At 39.3% G+C, this 18,750-nt stretch overlaps 1 protein-coding gene across 3 annotated transcripts in view; it reads right to left on the bottom strand.

Annotated features, from left to right (window-relative positions):
• The window catches only part of BACH2 (BTB domain and CNC homolog 2), a 371,806-nt gene that overhangs the window by 78,882 nt on the left and 274,174 nt on the right, over positions 1-18,750 (bottom strand). For all 3 annotated transcript variants that reach the window (XM_063707782.1, XM_063707781.1, XM_055391847.2), the window contains one exon: positions 3,861-4,115. In XM_063707782.1, coding sequence (XP_063563852.1) covers positions 3,861-4,103 — 243 coding nt within the window. In that variant the 5' untranslated portion in view covers positions 4,104-4,115. The remainder of the gene's footprint in view (positions 1-3,860; positions 4,116-18,750) is intronic.

The raw sequence follows: 18,750 nt of genomic DNA on the forward strand, positions 1-18,750 counted from the left end.
TACTTTCTCTTCATCTCTTAGCAAAACATATACTTACTCATTATAAAATTGAATGATCTGCTTTGTTATGTAATGAAAGTACTAAGTACAGTGGCTTATCTCCTACTATTTGCTGACACAATTACCTGGGTGTGTTTTTCAGTGGGGAACACTCAAGTCCTAGAAATCCTAGGGATTGCCATTTGTTTTTTTTTAAAAACGCAAGATAATTCAATTATTCCTTGATTTCTAGAAGGAGGCCTCCCTCTATTTTTGTCTGTCTTTCAGTTTAGAGGCTATGCTGGGCTCTGTGAGTGGCTCTAATGTGCTGGTAATGGCGTGGCTCATCAGGAATTGGGATTTGGGGGTGGAATTGCACAACTGGACAGTCGCTGGACGGCAGATCTGGGTTTGGCTTAAAGTGGATGGGGAGTTGCGGGGAGGAGTGGCAGTTTGTGTTCGGAAGTTTCAGGCTCCTAGGAGGAACTCTCAGGCCTGGCTATGCTGGCCCCCTTGAGGAGCACAGCGGTTGGCTGCCAAGGGAGTGTAGATGGGTCAAGTGTGACTAAGAGGAGGGCAGGGCCAGAAGTTGATTCAAATTCGGTGACAGGATTATGATGAGGTTTAAAGATTTCCAAGGAGCTAATCTAATGGTTTTTCTTATATCCTATGAACCAAATGCCAATTAGTTCCAGAAAGCTACTTTCTAAGGTAGTATTTAGAATGTCTGCTTATTTACCACTTAATTCAAATTTTATGAAATCACTCACTGAGCTAAGTGTGACAATTACCATTGAGCCTGCAGGGACATTTCAGTGTGCACACAGCAAGTCAGGAAAACAATGCCCAGCACGTGGGTCCACAGGCAGGTGCCCTGAGCAGAGGGGGAGGGCTCTTCAAAGGAGGCCTCAGAAACAATGACAGAGCCTCAAAAGAAAATGCCACTGGGGCTGGCTTGCATGTTCCATCAACAAGATACTTAGAGCTGGATTACTGAAAGTATGAATTTGTGTTTCATAAGAAAAAAAGGATCTAGTTCTACCTGAAGATTTCAGATACGTGGGCAACCAGAATGTTTCAATGGTTTCGAGGATGTAGATGATGCAGGGATGATAATCATTTTACAGGGGGAAGAAGAAAGAAAATCAACACACAGCAAATTCTCACTTAAATGAGAACACACAGCAAATTCTCACTTAAATGAGAACACACAGCAAATTCTCACTTAAAAGGCCAAATAGATTTTTGTGCGATGTCTATACAGTGTGCCTCTTATTTAAAATGCCTTTTCCAATGCCATGGAAATAAGCAATTATCAGGGATTTGATCTAAAAAGAAACTTTAAGGTTATGTCATATACATTTGTATCCCAGTTTCCTTTACACTTTACTGCCTTGGTATTGTATTTTTGGTAAATAATTCAAGGCAGGAGGATCCCTTGAGCTCAAGAGTTCCAGTCCAACCTGGGCAACAGAGCAAGACTCCACCTTTAAAAAGAGACTTATGTTTGTCAAATGCCTACTAGAGGATAAGGGCTGTGCTGAGAATTTTTGTATTTATCATCTCACCTAGTCCTCATGGCAGGACAGCTAGTTAAGTATGTCCCCAACAGCGCAGTTAAGGAAAGGCCAGCTCAGGATCCCCTGGCTACACTGCAGCTGCCATTCCTCGGCCTTCCCATTACTTGGTACCCAGTCCCCACTCCTTATCCCAGCCCCAGTATGTCATTTAGCTGATCTGTCCTTTTGCTTCTAGTGTTGGGATCTCTCTAGCTACCTACTTGCTAGTGGTATGTGGAGTGGTAATGGAGCATTCTATTTTGAGTATGTAACAAGGATACGAATGTGAAAACGCTAGTGCTTATGCAGTCCTTATTTATTTATTTATTTATTTATTTATTTATTTATTTGAGACACGTTCTCACTCTGTCACCCAGGCTGGAGTGCACTGGTGTGATCATGGCTCACTTGCAGCCTCGATCTCCTGGGCTCAAGCGATCCTCCCTCCTCAGCCTCCTGAGTAGCTGAGACCACAGGTGTGTGCCACCACCTCTAGCTAATTTTTAAATCTTTTGTAGAGGTGGGGGTCTCCCTATGTTGCCCAAGACAGTCTTGAACTCCTGAACTCAAGTGGTCTTCCCGCTTTGGCCTCCTGAAGTACCAGGATGACAGATGTGAGCTGCTGCACCTGGCCCTAGTCCTCATTTTTATAAGCTGGCTGCTTTCCTGCTCAGCAGGGATAATAGCAGATGTTGCTTAACAAGGGTCTGGGATTTGAAGAAACCTCCACTACCCATATCTTGTTTGTCTATCAAATAGACAAACACAAATAGTGTTTTAAAATTTTAATTATTATTATTATTATTTTTTTTGAGACAGGGTCTCGCCCTGTCACCCAGGCTGGAGTGCAATGGCGTGATCTCAGCTCACTGCAACCTCCGCCTCCCAGGTTCAAGCCATTCTCCTGCCTCAACCTCCTGAGTAGCTGGGATTATAGGCACGCACTACCACGCCTGGCTAATATTTTGTATTTTTGGTAGAGATGGGGTTTCACCATGTTGGGCAGGCTGGCCTCAAACTCCTGACCTCATAATCTGCCCGCCTCGGCCTCCCAAGGTATTATTTTTTTAAAGATGGGGTCTTGCTATGTTGCCCAGGCTTGTCTCGAACTGCTGGGCTCAGGGGATCCTCCTGCGTCAGCCTCCTGAGTAGCTGGGGCTACAGGTGCACTCTACTGCACCTGGCTTCTTGTTTTTTGTTGAATTTAGACACCTTTTGGTGGAGCAGGTGCTTGCCCCATCACTTCCTACTGTCCTATATACAACCTACTTCACTCATTTATATTATTCGCCAGGCCCCTGAAGGCATCTGGTTTGTGACTTCTGCGATTTAATACTGGTTGTAACCATCAGCATCATATCTGGGTGATGGGGTCTTTGGTTTCTCCTAAGATCGCTGTGAAGAGCTGCTTAGTCAAACACCACACAACTCTAGGGAATCTATTTGCAAAAACTATGGATGTGAGTTGTACTCCTGGGAGTTACAAAGTACACAGCTTTTGTAACTGTTGGTGGTGGCCCAAGAGCTGCACACCGTGCTGGTGGTACACAGGGAATGATTCTGCCCGAACACAAAGTATTATCCTTAGTCCCATAGGAATGACGGAAGTCAGGATGATGAACCAAGAGATAGCGTATATATGGTTCAAAGGGTGACCATTTAATGGTTTGCCATTGTGAAGCCCATCTTTTGGGTTCCTACAACTTAAACCATCCAATTAAATGTCATCTCTGGACAGACCAGGTCCAGCTACTAGTGTTCCCAAAGTGCCAAAATAACTGTATTCACTGATGTAATTAAGAAACCTGAGTGGGCTGTTTTCAACAATGGTGAGAAAAGCAAGTTTAACACTTCTTAGAATCTTACTGAATTAATGGTGAAAATTACTAGTTGCTTTTATTTTTCCCCCAAGCAAAGAAGGTGCTGTGAATGCTTTCGATCTTTTACTCTCAAGGGAAATCTAGTGATCCTTACACCATCTGAAAGACAGAAATCATAGCAATGATTCAGATCCCACATCTAGGACTGTGCCAAACTTAGGCTGAACCACTCAAAATCTGAAGGGTAAGTGAACTAGAAACTACAAGTGACTGAGCCACAGGTGAGGTTCAGTTCCCTTCAAGAAAGATATTCACATTCTGTGCCTCTGAGACTTTAAGTGTATCAAATAGAAACTGACTATGCCACAGACCTAACATGTGACTTGGACATCAACTCCTGAGTGGGGACATGGCACCTAGTACATCTTCTAGCTCCTAGTCAGCCAGTTTTCTGTAAGTCAATAAACATTCATTAACAATCAGACAAACCAAATTACTATACCTCCTCAGGCAAGCTGACCACCAAATCATTTTTTGTCTGTCCAACCAGCGCCTGCCAAAAGTATTCACTGCATGCGGCCAGCACAGCCCGGTGGGCCCGGAACTCCTTCCTCTCCACGATCAAAGTCACGTCACAGAGAATATCCTTTTTCCGCTGGTCATTGAGGCCCAGGAGGATGTTGGTGCAGTGGACTGTGGACTCATATACATACATGGGGGAGTCAGGCTTCTCATCCACAGACATGCCGTTCACACCCTGAAAGAAAGAAAGAAACAAAGAAAGAAAGAAAGGCTGAGTCATCACAGCTGTAGGATGAGAGAGAGGAGGTAAGAAAGAACATCATGGTTCCTGTGTCCCACCGCCATGAGCATGGCAGGAAGGAGGAGAATTGCCAATCAGCATATTTGTGCTTACTCTGTACAATGAGCTCAGGAAACATATCTGTAAAGTCAAGTTCCACAGCTGACTTTTATGCTTCCTACTTACCGCATTCTTTTACCCCATGGTAACAAAGCCAGATCTTTTAATAGAACATTTAAAACATTTAAAACACATTGGTATTTTAAAACTTGGTGGTTCTGATTTTGTTAGAAGGCTGAAAAAGAAATTTCACATGTAAATAGCCTCTATGCAAGGACTAACTTAGATTTGTGTGAAGAGGAAATGAATCATTTTGAAGTATTTGTAATGTTGTCTTGATGAAGTATATGTAAGTTCCTAAGGTGAAATTTGGCTGAGATGCCAAGTAGAGTAAACATCAAATCACAATACATATTTAACAAGTGAACCAAACTGTCTGCACACTGAAGACTCAGTAGAGTCAGCTATTGCATCTGCCCTCTGCCACTTCAAGGCAAAGCACAATTGCCATAATGCTATAGTTGCTCAGCTCTTAGAAAGATGTGGAATTGTGCTGTCGTTATCCCAGCTGAATTGATGTACATCCCCTTTAAGGAAACACAATATATCACAATAGCAGTCATGAAAAAAGATGCATTCAACAGTCAAGATTACTTTTACAAAAGGTTCTTTGCTTTAAGAAATATCCATTGAAGTATTTCTTTTTTTTTTTTTTTGAGAGGGAGTTTTGTTCTTGTCGCACAGGCTGAAGTGCAATGGTGCGATTCTCAGCTCACTGCAACCTCCACCTCCTGGGTTCAAGTGATTCTCCTGCCTCAGCTTCCTGAGTAGCTGGGATTACAGGCATGTGCCACTGTGCCTAGCTAATTTTTGTATTTTTAGTACAGACGGGATTTCGTCATCTTGGCCAGGCTGGTTTTGAACTCCTGACCTCAGGTGATCCACCCGCCTCGGCCTCCCAAAGTGCTGGGATTACAGGCATGAGCCACTGTGCCTGGCCCCACTGAGGTATTTTAAAATACAGTATCTGTAATTAATTGATATAGTTACATAGTTTTTCTGTAATGTTTGCTAGAGTAGTAAGAATTCCAGTAGTGAGTCCTACTTTCTTTTTGGCTTTCTTATTTTTTTAAAACAGCTTTAACATACAATAAACTGCACATATTTATAGTGAGCAATTTGATGTTTTGATTGTGTATGTAACTGTGAAACCATCATCACAATAAAGATAGTAAACAAATCTGTCATCACCAAAAGTCTCCTTAAGGCCCTTGTAATAATTTCTCCCTTGTACCCCACCGCTGCAACGATTGATCAGCTTTCTGACATTCTATATTAGCTTGCATTTTCTAGAGTTTCATATAAATGGAATCATAAACTACATATTCTTTTATATCTGGCTTCTTTTATTCAGCATAATTATTTCACCATTCATCCATGTTGCTGCATATATCAAGTTTGTTCCTTTATTACTTAGCATCCTACTGTATAAATATAGCGTAACTTTTTTTTTATCCATTCATCTATTAGTGGATATTTGGGTTGTTTCCAGTATTTATTTACAAATAAAGCTGCTGTGAACATTCACATACAATTCTTTGGATGGACATATGCTTTCACTTCTCTTGGGTAAATACCTGTGAGTAGAATGTATCATATGGTATGTGTAAGTATAACTTTTAAAGAGTCTGCCACTGTTTTCTAAAGTGGCTGTAACATTTTACATTTCCACCAGCAGTGTATGAGTTCCAGTTCCTTCACATCCTTGCCAACATTTGGTATGGTCAGTCTTTCTAGTTTTGGACATTGTAATAGGTCTATTATATTTCTTTTTGGGTTTAATTTGCTTTCTCTAATGCCTGAAGTTGTTGAGAATCTTCCATGTGTTTATTTGACCTCTGTATATTTTCTTTGAAGAAATGTCTATTTAGATTCTTTGCCCACTTTTAATTGGGTTGTTTTCTTATTTTTCAGTTTTAAGAGTTCTTCATATATTCTGAATAAAAGTCCTTTATCAGATACATGACTTATAAAAATTTTTTCCCAGTCTGTAGCTTGTCTTTTGATTCTCTTAAAAGTGTCTTTCAAGGAACAGAAAGTCTTTATTTGATGAAGCCAAAAAACCATCTTGGTGTCACATCTAAAAAACTAAACCAAGGTCATAAAGATTTTCTCTTATGTTTTCTGCTAGAAGTGTTATTTTTTTAGCCCTTACATTTAGGTCTATGGCCCATTTTGAGTTAATTTTTGTATAGGTAACAGGTATGGACTGAGGTTCTTTTTTTCCTTTTGCATAGGAATATCCAATCATTCCCACAGCCTTGTTAAAAAGACTCTTTTCTCTCCCGAATTACCTTTGTACTTTTACTGAAAATCAGTTTGTTTTTACATGTATGAATCTATTTATGGACTCTGTCTTTTACTATTTTTATGTTTGTCTACTTTTGTTTTGTTTTGTTTTTTTGGAGACAGGGTATCACTTTGGAGTGCAGTGGCATGGCCATAGCTCACAGCAGTAGCTGGCACTACAGGTGTGCATCACCATATCTGGCTAATTTAAAAATATTTTTTGTATGCCTGTAATCCCAGCACTTTGGGAGGCTGAGGCAGGCAGGTTACGAAGTCAGGAGTTCGAGACCAGCCTGGCCAACACAGCGAAACTGCATCTTTACTAAAAATACAAAAATTAGCTGGGTGTGGTGGTACGTGCCTGTAATCCCAGCTACTTGGGAGGCGGAGACAGGAGAATCGCTTGAACCCAGAAGGCGGAGGTTGCAGTGGGCTGAGATCACACCACTGCACTCCAGCCTGGGTGACACAGCAAGACTCTGTCTCAAAAAATATGTGTGTGTGTGTATGTGTATATATGAGTGATGAGGTCTCGCCATATTGCCCAGGCTAGTCTCAAACTCCTGGCATCAAGTGATCCTCCTACCTCAGCCTCCTAAAGTGCTGGGATTACAGATGTGAGCCACTGTACCCAGCCTCTATATCTACTTTTATGTTACTATCATAGTGTCTTGATTTGCTCTTTTTCAAAGTTAGTTTGATCCTTTGCATTTCCATATACATTTTATAATCAGCTTGCCAATTTCTACAAAATAGTCTGCTGGAATTTTCACTGAGATTGTACTGAATCTACTGATGAATTTAGGAAGAACTGCCATCTTAACAATAATGAATCTTCTGACCCATGAACACAGTCTCTTTATTTAGATCATCTTAAATTTTTCTCAGCAGCCAGGCATGGTGGCTTACGCCTGTAATCACAAGACTTTGGGAGGCTGAGGCAGGTGGATAACTTGAGGTAAGGAGTGTGAGACCAGCCTGGCTAACATGCTGAAACCCCATCTCTACTAAAAATACAAAAATTAGCCAGGCATGGTAGCATGTGCCTGTAATCCCAGCTACTTGGGAGGCTGAGGCAGGAGACTGTGTGAACCCAGCAGGAAGAGGTTGCAGTGAGCTGAGATGGCGCCACTGCACTCTAGCCTGGGCGACAGAGCAAGACTCCATCTCAAAAAAAAAAAAAAAAAAAAGAAAATTTTTTTCTCAGCAATATTTTAATTGAAAAATTTTTTTGGAGACAGTCTCACTCTGTCACCCAGATGGAGTACAGTGGTGCGATCTTGGCTCACTGCAACCTCCACCTCCTGGGTTCAAGTGATTCTCCTGCCTCAGCCTCCGGAGTAGCTGGAATTAAAGAAGCATGCGCCACCATGCTTGGTCAATTTTTGTATTTTTAGTAGAGATGGGTTTCGCCAGGTTGGCCAGACTGGTCTCGAACTCCTGGTCTCTCCTCGGCCTCCCAAAGTGCTGGGATTACAGGTGTGAACCACCACACTGGGCCCTCAGCAACGTTTTATGGTAGTATATAGGTCTTTTATACCTCTTTTGTCAGATTTATACCTAAGTATGAATATTTTTGACGCCATTGTAAATGGCAGTCTTTTAATTTCAATTTCTAATTTTTCACTGCTAATATATACATACAAATAATTTTTGTATTTTGATCTTGTATCTGGAAACCTTGCTTATTAGTTCTCATAGCCTGTTTTTTCTTGGTAGATTCCATGGTATTTTCTACATAGAAGATTATGTTGTCTGTGAATAAAGATCTCTTACTTTTTTTCCAATTTGGATAATTTTAATGTCTTTTTCTTACCTTACTGCATTGTCTAGAAGCTCTAGTTCAATGCTGAATAGAGGTGATGAGACTAAATAACCTTGCTTTCCTGATGTTAGGAAGAAAGTATTCAACCATTCACCATTTTGTATGACGTTAGCTATAGATGCTTCATAGATGCTCCTTTTGAGCTGAGGAAGTTTTATTTCTTTCTCTCCCTCTTTCCTCCCTTTCCTTCCCTCCCCTCCCCTCCCCTTGTGTTCCCTTTCTTTTTCTTCTTCTTTTTTTTTTTTTTTTGAGATGGAGTCTTGCTCTGTCGCCCAGGCTGGAGTGCAGTGGCGCGATCTCGGCTCACTGCAAGCTCTGCCTCCCGGGTTCACGCCATTCTCCTGCCTCAGCCTCCCAAGTAGCTGGGACTACAGGTGCCTGCCACCACGCCAGGCTAATTTTTTTGTATTTTTAGTAGAGACAGGGTTTCACCATGTTAGCCAGGATGGTCTCGATCTCCTGACTTTGTGATCCACCCACCTCGGCCTCCGAAAGTGCTGGGATTATAGGTGTGAGTCACTGTGCCCGGCCTCTTTTTCTATCTTTCTTTTTCTTCAGTGGCACTCATGGCTCACTGCAACCTTGAATTCCTGGGCTCAAGCAATCTCCTGCCTCTGCCTCCTGAGTAGCTAGGACTACAGGTGTGCACCACCATACCTGGCTAATTATTTCTTATTTTTTTTTGTAGAGATGAGGCCTTGCTATGTTGCCCAGGCTGCTCTTGAATTCCTGGCCTCAAGCAATCCTCCTGCCTTGGTCTCTCACAGTGTTGGGATTACAGGTGTGAGCCACTGTGCCCAGCCCTGTGTTTGCCTTCTTATACATTGTTGGATTCAATTTGCTAACATTTTGTTAATAATTTTTCATCTATGTTCAATACGGAGATTTGTCTGTAGTTTTCTTACATAGTTTTTCTGGCCTGGTTTTAGCATCAGGGTAATGATGATCTCATAAAATGAGCTGGGAAGTATTTCTTCTTCTTTAATTTTCTAAAAGCTTTTTTTTTTTTTTCTTTTTGTAGAATTGGTTTTATTTCTTCCTTAAATGTTTGGTAGAATGTACCTGTGAAGACTTCTAAGCTGGGATAGTCTTTAACTATAAATTCATTTTTTTAAATTGTCAAATTTATTGGCATAAAATTGTGTGTATGTGTGTGTATATATATATATATATTTTTTTTTTTTTTTTTGAGACAGATTCTTGCTCTGTCGCCAGGTTGGAGTGCAGTGGTGCAATCTTGGCTCACTGCAAACTCCACCTCCTGGATTCACAAGTGATTCTCCTGCCTCAGCCTCCCGAGTAGCTGGGACTACAGGTGTGCGCTACCATGCCCAGCTAATTTTTGTATTTTTAGTAGAGATGGGTTTCACCACGTTGGCCAGGATGGTCTCAATCTCTTGACCTCGTGATCCACCCGCCTTGGCCTCCCAAAGTCTTGGGATTACAGGCGTCAGCCACCACCCCTGGCCTTTTTATTTTTTTTATTTTTTAAAGAGACAGTGTCTCACTTTGCTGCCCTGGCTGGAGTGCAGTGGTGTGATCATAGCTAACTGCAACCTCAAACTCCTGGGGCTCATGTGACCTTCCTGTCTCAGGCTCCTGAGTAACTAGGACTATAGGCCGTGCCACCATGTTCAGCTATTTTTTTTTTTTTTTTTTTTTTAAGAGATGGAGTCTTACTATGATACCCAGGCTGGTCTTCAACTCTTGGTGTCAAGTGATCCTCCTGCTTTGGCCCCCACAAAGCACTGGGATTACAGGCGTGAGCCACCACACCCAGCCCATATATAGTTTTTAAAAATATTCCTTCTAATATTGGTTGAATCTGTACTGATGTCACCTCTCATATTACTGATACTGAAAATTTGTGTATTCTCTTTCTGATCAGTCTGGCTAGAGGCTTAACCATTTTACTGACATTCTCAAATAACTAGTTTTTGGTTAGTTTTTTTAAATTATTCTATTTTCTAGTTTGCTGATCTCTATTCTCATTGTTATATCCTTTATTTTGCTTACTTTGGGTTTAATTGGGTCTTTTTTTCTTTTCCAGTTTCCTAAGGTGGTAGTTGAGCCCACTAATCTGAGATCTTTTTTGTCTTTTCTAACACAGGCTTTAATGCTATAAATTTCACTCTGTTTTAGCAGTATCTTGCAAATTTTGAAATGTTTAATTTTTACTCAATTCTTAATGCTTTAAAATTTCCCTTTTGATTTATTCCTTAATGCACAAATGATTTACACATGTGTTTTTTGGCTTCCAAATATTTGGGGGAGTTTTTAGTTATCTTTTTGTTAATTCTCTCTGATTTAATTCCATTGTGGTCACAGAACAAACTTCATATGACTTCAATCCTTTTAAATTTATGGAGACTTGTTTTGGGTCCCAGAATGTGACCCACCTTGGTAAATACTACATAAGCACTTGAAATGTATATTCTGTTGTTGGCTGGAATGTCCTGTAAATATCAATTAGGTTAAGTTGTATGATGAGTGTTGTTCAAGTCTTCTAATATCTTTTCTGATCTTCTGTCTATAGGTTCCGTCATGTATTGAGAAGGAGTACTGAACTTTCCGGCTACAATTGTAGGCTTGTCTGTCAGTTATTGTAATTCTATTAGTTTCTGCCTCATGCAGTTTGAAATCCTATTAGATGCATATATATTTAGGGTTTTTATTTTTTCTTGTAGTAGTTATTCCTTTATCACTATGAAGTCACCTTTTAATTCCTGGAAATATTCTTTGCTCTGAAATCTACTTTGTCTCATATTAACATGGTCACTCCATCTTTTGTTTGGTGTTAGCACAGTATATCTTTTTCTACTCTTATTCTTTTAACCTTTTCGTGTGTTTACATTTAAAATGTGTTTCTTGTAAGTAACATATAATTGGGTCTTGCTTTTTAAAAAAATCTAATCTGAAAACGTCTGAGTTTTAATTCTGGTGTTTAAAACATGTATGTTTAATGTGACAATTGATTTGGCTAGGTTTAGATCTGCCATTTTGCTACTTGTTTTCTATTTGTTCTTTATTCTCTTTTCCTTCATGTTCTGACTCTCTTTGTGTTAACTATTTTTTTATGATTCAATTTCATTTCAATTATTGGCATGTTGTTTTGTTATTTCATTGGTTGTTTTAGGATTTATAATATGCTTCTTTAAGTTATCACAATCTGCCTTCCAGTGATATCTATTATGCTTCTTTAAGTTATCACAATCTACCTTCCAGTGATATCATACCGTGTCGTGTAAAGCACAGTAGTATGCTTCCATTTCTCCCTTCCTGGCCATTGTACTATGCATTTTACTTGTTACTTGTTAAAACCCCTGTACTATATTGTTATTACTTTTGTTTAGTCAATTACCTTTTAAAAAGATATAAATAATAAGAGGTAACCTTACTTTCAGTGCAGGTACACTAGTGACAAATTATTTCAACTTTTCTCTGTAAAAGCCTGTTGCCTTCATTTTTGAAAGTTATCTTTGAAGGGTATAGATTCCAGGTTGACAGGTGGTTTTTTTTTTTTTCTTTTCAGTACTTTGAAAATTGTCATTCCACTGTCTTTTCACCTGCATTGTTTCCAGTGAAAAATCTGTCATCCTCATCTTTGTTCCTCTGTATGTAATGTCTTTTCTTCTCCTCTGTTGCCTTCAGGACTTTTTCTTGATCACTTGTTTTGAGCAATTTGATTATGATGTGCCTTTGTGTAGTTTTCCTCATGTTTCTTGAGCTTCTTGGATACGTGGATAGTTTTAACCAAATTTGGAAAAATTTTGGCCATCATTTTTTCAAATATTTTTGCCACAATTTTTTTGTCTTCTCCCCTCTTCTCCCTTGGAGAGTTACATATAATATCGACCATCTGCATTTGTCCTATCGCTCACAAATGCCCATTTTTCTTCTTTTGGTACTTTAAAGAAATCTCTTACATTTCACATTGGATAGTTTCTTTTCTTTTTTTTTTGAGGTGGAGTTCAGTGGTGTGACTTTGGCTCACTGCAACCACTGTCTCCTGGGTTCGAGTGATTCTCCTGCTTCAGCCTCCCAAGTAGCAGGGATTACTGGTGTGTGCCACCATACCCAGCTAATTTTTTTGTATTTTTAGTATAGACAGGGTTTCACCATGTTGGCCAAGCTGGTCTTGAACTCCTGACCTCAAATAATCTGTGCACCTTGGCCTCCCAAAATGCTGGGATCACAGGCTTGAGTCATCATGCCTAGCCACATTGGTTATTTTCTATTGCTAACCCTTCGAGTTCACTAATCTCTTCTTCTGCAAGGTTTAATCTGCCATCAATCTTTTCCAGTATAATTTTCATCTCAGACACTGTGGTCCTTATCTCTAAAAGTCCCCTGTGGTCTTTTATAAAAAATCTTCCATGTCTCTACTTAAGATGTTCAATCTTTCTTCTAACTTTTTGAACACTTGGAATATAGTTATAATAACTACTGCAATGTCCTTGTCTGTTAATTCTAACATCTTTTGGTTCACTTTTTATTGTTATTTATCTTCATTGTGAGTTATATTTCCTTGCTTCTTTGCATAACTGAACATTTTTGATTGGATGCCAGACAGTGTAAAATTTACCTTGTTAAATGCTGGATATTTTTGTGTTCCCATAAATAATCTTGAGCTTTGTTCTAAGACACAGTTGAGTTACCTAGAAGCAGTTTGATCCTTTCAGGTTTTGCTCTTGAGATTTGTTAGATAGGAAAAGCAGCATTTAGTCTAGGGTTCATTACTCCCTACTACTGATTCAAGACACTTCTGAGTACTCTATCTAATGACCCCTGACATATGTGTTTTCTAGTCTGGCTGGTAGGAAATGATGTTATTCCCAGTTCTCTGAGTTCCCTTTGTTTTGGGTGGCTGTCTCTCCATCCTTGGGTAGTTTTCTTACCTGCATCTGCTGATCAGTACTCTGCAGAATATTAAAGGGAAACTCTCTGCAGATCTCTGGAGTTCTCTCTCTGCAGCTCTCTCTTCTCTGCTACCCTGCTTTCTGAACTCTATTATCATCTTTCCAGACTCTTAGCTCTGTCTCTTCAATTGAAGAGTCAGCCAGCTCTTCCTTGGTTCTTCCTTCCTGTGCCATGGCCTAGAAACTCTCAAAGCAGTATGCTGAGTTCAGTTTGTTTTCCTTTCCTGGGGATTACTATCTTTTGGTTCCTGATGTCCCATGTCTTAAAAATCATTATTTCATATATTTTATCTGTTTCTATAGTTGTTTTAGGAGAAAGGGTAAATCTAGAACCTATTACTCCATCTTGGCTGAAAGTAAAAGCCATAGGTTTATTTTTTATGCTACAATTACTCCAAACACTTTATAAACAATAACTTATCACAATGCAAACCACATAGTATAAACTTTGCTCTGCTATATATAATGGTTTGTAATACCCAATTACAAAGATGCCTCTGTGAAGAATTATTAGTTCTTTGGTATTCCAATAAAAGATAAAATATTTGTGAGGTTTGTTATCTGGAATCATTTTTTAAATGGAATTAGAATAGCATTCTAAATAACACAATTCAGTTATAATGATCCTAAGCCACGGGGTAAGATCGAGTTCACCTGGCTTCTGTCAATGACTAGGAAATTGCTGCTAAATTCTTTATTGTCTAGTAAGAAGACAAATATTTTCTATTCTGGCTTCTTATTAGTCCTTCATTTTCGTGGAATGTTTTCAGGATTTTCTTATCTCCCATATAGGGTCTCAATTCTGATTTGTTTTCTCCATTCTTAGTTTTCAAATTATTATTCTTTCTCCTACCACACTGAGTCTCCTCAATTAGTCTATAGAAATTATTGAGTTAAAAATCATAATAGCTTGCATGTATAAGGAAACACTCAAAACTTGGTGGAGCATTTAATGTTCTAGGTCACGGATGGTGTGTTCAATTCATAAAAAGTAGGAGATTTATAAGGGACATCTCATTTTTCCAGTTCATTTATGGGTAATACATATTAATGTGCCTACACCAAGATAGAAGCTTGTGTTGAAAGATACAAACCCATAAATTCTTTAATGAAACATGAAATGAAAGAAAATAAAAAGAGAAATGAAAGTGAAGTGCAGTGGAAACAGGAGTGGACCAGGGATGTTTGGGGCTTTTGGTTTAGCTCCAGCATTGACCAACTTTGTGGATCTGGACAAATTGCCTAACTGTTTGGGGGCCTGCTTCCATGTTTGTAAAATGAAAAGCATGAACTAGAAGACCAATAGTGTTCTTCCAGATCTACAATTCTATGAGTCTATAAAAGAAATATACCTGATTGATCACAAAGAGTGGGATACTGTCATTTTAACTGAGAGAAGCTAGTTTTCTTTGACCTTCTAAAGACCATTTTGTGCCGTTATATTGTTGTTGATGTTGCATGGCTTAACAAAACTGCCCCTGCAGAGCTGGTTACAGGGAATGGGGTGGACAACAAATATACAAGGAAACCACAGCCTTCTGGGAGAGTAGAAACTAGGACCCAAACCCCTGCTCTTTCTGGGCTCTAAGACGGTTGAAGTTCTCAAGAGTAGACTCCATATTCTGCTAACAGGGCAGGTTTAGAAAAACAAAGATATAGCAATATAAGCATCCCAAGTTGATGAAATAGGCTGTGACAGTCACATAAACATGGGCATCTGCTTTTTGGGCTAAACTTACTTGAGAGCTTTGGAAAACACTGAAAAAGTATTAGTTTTGTTCATCAGATGGTATAATCTAAAATATATCACTTTCATGAAGCTGTTGTTAGACTAACCTGTCTGAAGATTTTCTTGAATATATTACATTATTTCTGGATAATAATTCTTTATGCCATGTCAGTATTACTTTCTTCCCCTTGGCCTTTACCTACCCCTCCTTGTTGGTTCCTCTTCAAACATAATGGAACATACCTTTCTGCTTTCTTTAAAAATCAGTCAGCCATTCTCAACCTCCAATTATCATGGGTACATTGCTATGGGTTGAATGTTTGTCCCCTATGAAAATCATGTTGAAACTTAATCCCCAATATGGCAGCATTAAGACATAGGGCCTTCAAGAGATGATTGGGAAATGAAGGCCTTGCCCTCATGGATTAATGAATTAATGGGTTATTGAAGGAGTGCATTCGTTATCATGAGAGTGGGTTTGTTACAAAAGTCAGTTTGGCCCTCTCTCATGAGCTCCCTCACCATGTGATGCCCTGTGCCACCTTGGGATTCTGCAGACAGTCCTCATCAGCAAGAAGGCCCTCACCAGATGTGGCCCCTAGACCTCAAACTTGCCAGCCTCTAGAACTGTAAGAAATAATTTTCTTTATACATTACTCAGTCTTAGGTATTCAGTTAGAGTATCAGAAAACAGGCTAAGACAGGTGCTCTTCTACGAACTCCCTCCAATTTGTCTGCTTTTGACTGGCCAATGCCAAACTGAATTCTGCTTCTCCTGTTTCCACTAGGTTTTCTTTTTTCACTTGCCTTGCTAATATTAAACAACATTCCCCTCCGCCCCCCACTCCTCCATGCAGCAAATCCTGAAATCTGCAGCAGGACCCATGGGATCTAAGAATGAAATGGTTTATAGTGAGTAACAGAACCCAGAATAGCATGGAGGAGTATGACAGCCAGTCTTTAAGCATTAGACAACGTGTTAAAGTATGTAGACATTAGCTGAAATCAGATTGCAAGGAAGCTTTCCAAAGGTTCTGATTTGGGTTTTGGCTGGATCTCATTCTTCTTTTTGCAGGCCAAAAAAACCCAGCTGCACATGTACATACACATATACCCCAATCATCTCATCATATGGTTCAGCAGTAAAAGTAAATTACTATTATTTTATCATAGTATATTCATCCCCTTAAGAAGCTACACAGACCACAACTCTTATTACTCGAAGGTATAGTATTAATGAATACAGACTTACTCATTAACTCACTCATACACTCTTCATTCATTATTGGGTCATATTCAGAAATGAAAATGTATAATAGTTCTGCAGGTAAAAGTATAAAGCAAAAAAGTAAAAAAAAAAAAAAAAAACCAACAAAAAAATCACAGTGGGATCTGAAAAGCTGCAATTCACAAAAAAGTAGAATGCTAAGATTTTCAGACAACCTGTCATGTCTAGAGTGCTTCAGATGAAAAGAAATGAATATGCCTTGCAGGTAATGAAAAAGACCAAATTATAAACCATTTCACTTGAAATTCAAACTACATTTCTCCCAGAAGCAGTGCATTAAGTAAATACTTCTGTGAATCAAACACTAAATTATTTAGTAATTGCTGAGTAAATTCCTGCTCTTATAAAACATGCTTTTAAAAAAAGTTATTTACTGTAAAACTGTAAGGGTTAGTTCTTATAAAAGAAAGTTTTCAAGTCTATAGACATTTTAGAGTGCACAGTGCTATAAAAATTACTTACTTATTACTTTTGGATTGGAAACACTTTCTAATGCATCAAGACTAAAACTTCCTACTTTAAGTGAAAAGCAATCCAATTTCAGTATTTTCTAATGGAAAACTGCAGTGCTTGTCACTTAATGTCCCTAATGCCTTAGATAGCTAAAGTAAGGGCCCTGACATGGAGCAGCTAAAACGTTTTGTGTTCCTTATTTACTCAAACACTCCATCTGCCTGCATACTAGTTAGTGCCAAGGGAACTGAAATTTAAGGCTGTTGTTAGGAGGAACCACTTGCAATTGTATCATCAAATCCTTAATAGCTCTGAATGGTTCTCGTAATTCAGTATAAACTTCTATTTTCCTTGACCTTCTAGGGGAAAGTTCAATTTACTGACAATGGTTTTTACTGCACTGCTGAAAAATATACCAAAAACGTTAAAAAGGAACAATTGTAACAAGTCCCAATTTTTTTGCTAATTTTTGTTATTATTGCTGCTTGTTTATTCTTTCAAATAGGCCAAAATAAAAAATAACCCAAATTTCCAAAATATCTGGTAATAAACTAGTGGCAACTACTAGCACTTTTCCTATATTTAAATGTAACCGACATCGGTCAGGTGCGGTGGCTCATGCCTGTAATCCCAGCACTTTGAGAGGCCGAGGTGGGCAGATTGTTTGAGGCCAGGAGTTGGAGACCAGCCTGGTCAACATGGTGAAACCCTGTCTCTACTAAAAATACAAAAATTAGCTGGGTGTATTAGTGCATGCCTGTAATCCCAGCTACTCAGGAGGCTGAGGCACAAGAATTGCTTGAACCCAGGAGGCAAAGGCTGCAGTGAGCCAAGATCATGCCACTGCACTCCAGCCTGGGCGACAGAGTGAGACTCCGTTTCAAAAATGAATGAACGAATGAATGAATGTAACCAAAATGGAGAGTCACAGTCTGATACAGAAACTGAGGTGGAAGAAATATTAGAATGTTGGTAGCAGACTGTATGTATTGGTCCAAAGGTAATAAAGAATTAAAGATACATAGCCACTAACCTAGAAACAATAAGAAAGTTTGACAGTATCAAGTGCATTGATGGTCAGATCAACTTCTTTGGAAAACAGTTTGGCATTATCTAGTAAAGTTGAAGATATGCATAGATTATGACCGAGTAATTCCATGCCTAGGTTATGCCCTAGAGATACTCCTGGATATCTGTAACAGAAACTCTGTATAAAGAGTGTTCACAGAATTGTTCAGAATAACTCCCAACTGGAAACAACATCATGTCTATCTGTAGCAGAATGCATAAATACACTGAGATATATTTATATATTCATATAACGGAACAAAGCAAATTAGAGCCACATGCAGCAACGTGGAGGAGTTGCACAAACCTAATGCTGAATACTGAGCTACAGAAACAAGACACAGGATAATAACATACAATCTGGTTTCATGTATGTCAAATTCAAAAATGGATAAAAAACATCTAGAGATATATACTGTTATGGAGTGACACGGTTTGGATCTGTGTCCCTGTCCAAATCTCATGTTCAATTGTAATCCCCGATGCTGGAGGTGGGGCCTGGTGGGAGGTGACTGGATCATAGGGGAGGTTTCTCGTGGTTTAACACCATCCCCCTTGGAGCTGTTGCCTCAATAGTGAGTTATCATAAGACGTAGTTGTTTAAAAAGTGTGTGGCACCTTCCCCCTCCTCTCTTCCCTCCTCCTGCTCTGGCCAAATGAAGACGCCTGCTCCAGCTTTGCCTTCCACTGTGATTGTAAGTTTCCTGAGGCCTCCCCACAAGCAGATACCACCATGCTTCCTGTACAGCCTGCAGAACCGTGAACCAATTAAACCTCTTTTCTTTATAAATTACTCAGTCTCAGGTATTTCTTCATAGCAGTGTGAGAAGTAACACATGGAGTAAATGTGTCCTCTCAAAATTCGTATGTGGAAATCCTAATCCCCAGTATAATGGTAT

This window comes from Gorilla gorilla, chromosome 5 (assembly GCF_029281585.2).
Source record: "Gorilla gorilla gorilla isolate KB3781 chromosome 5, NHGRI_mGorGor1-v2.1_pri, whole genome shotgun sequence".
NCBI lineage: Eukaryota > Metazoa > Chordata > Mammalia > Primates > Hominidae > Gorilla > Gorilla gorilla.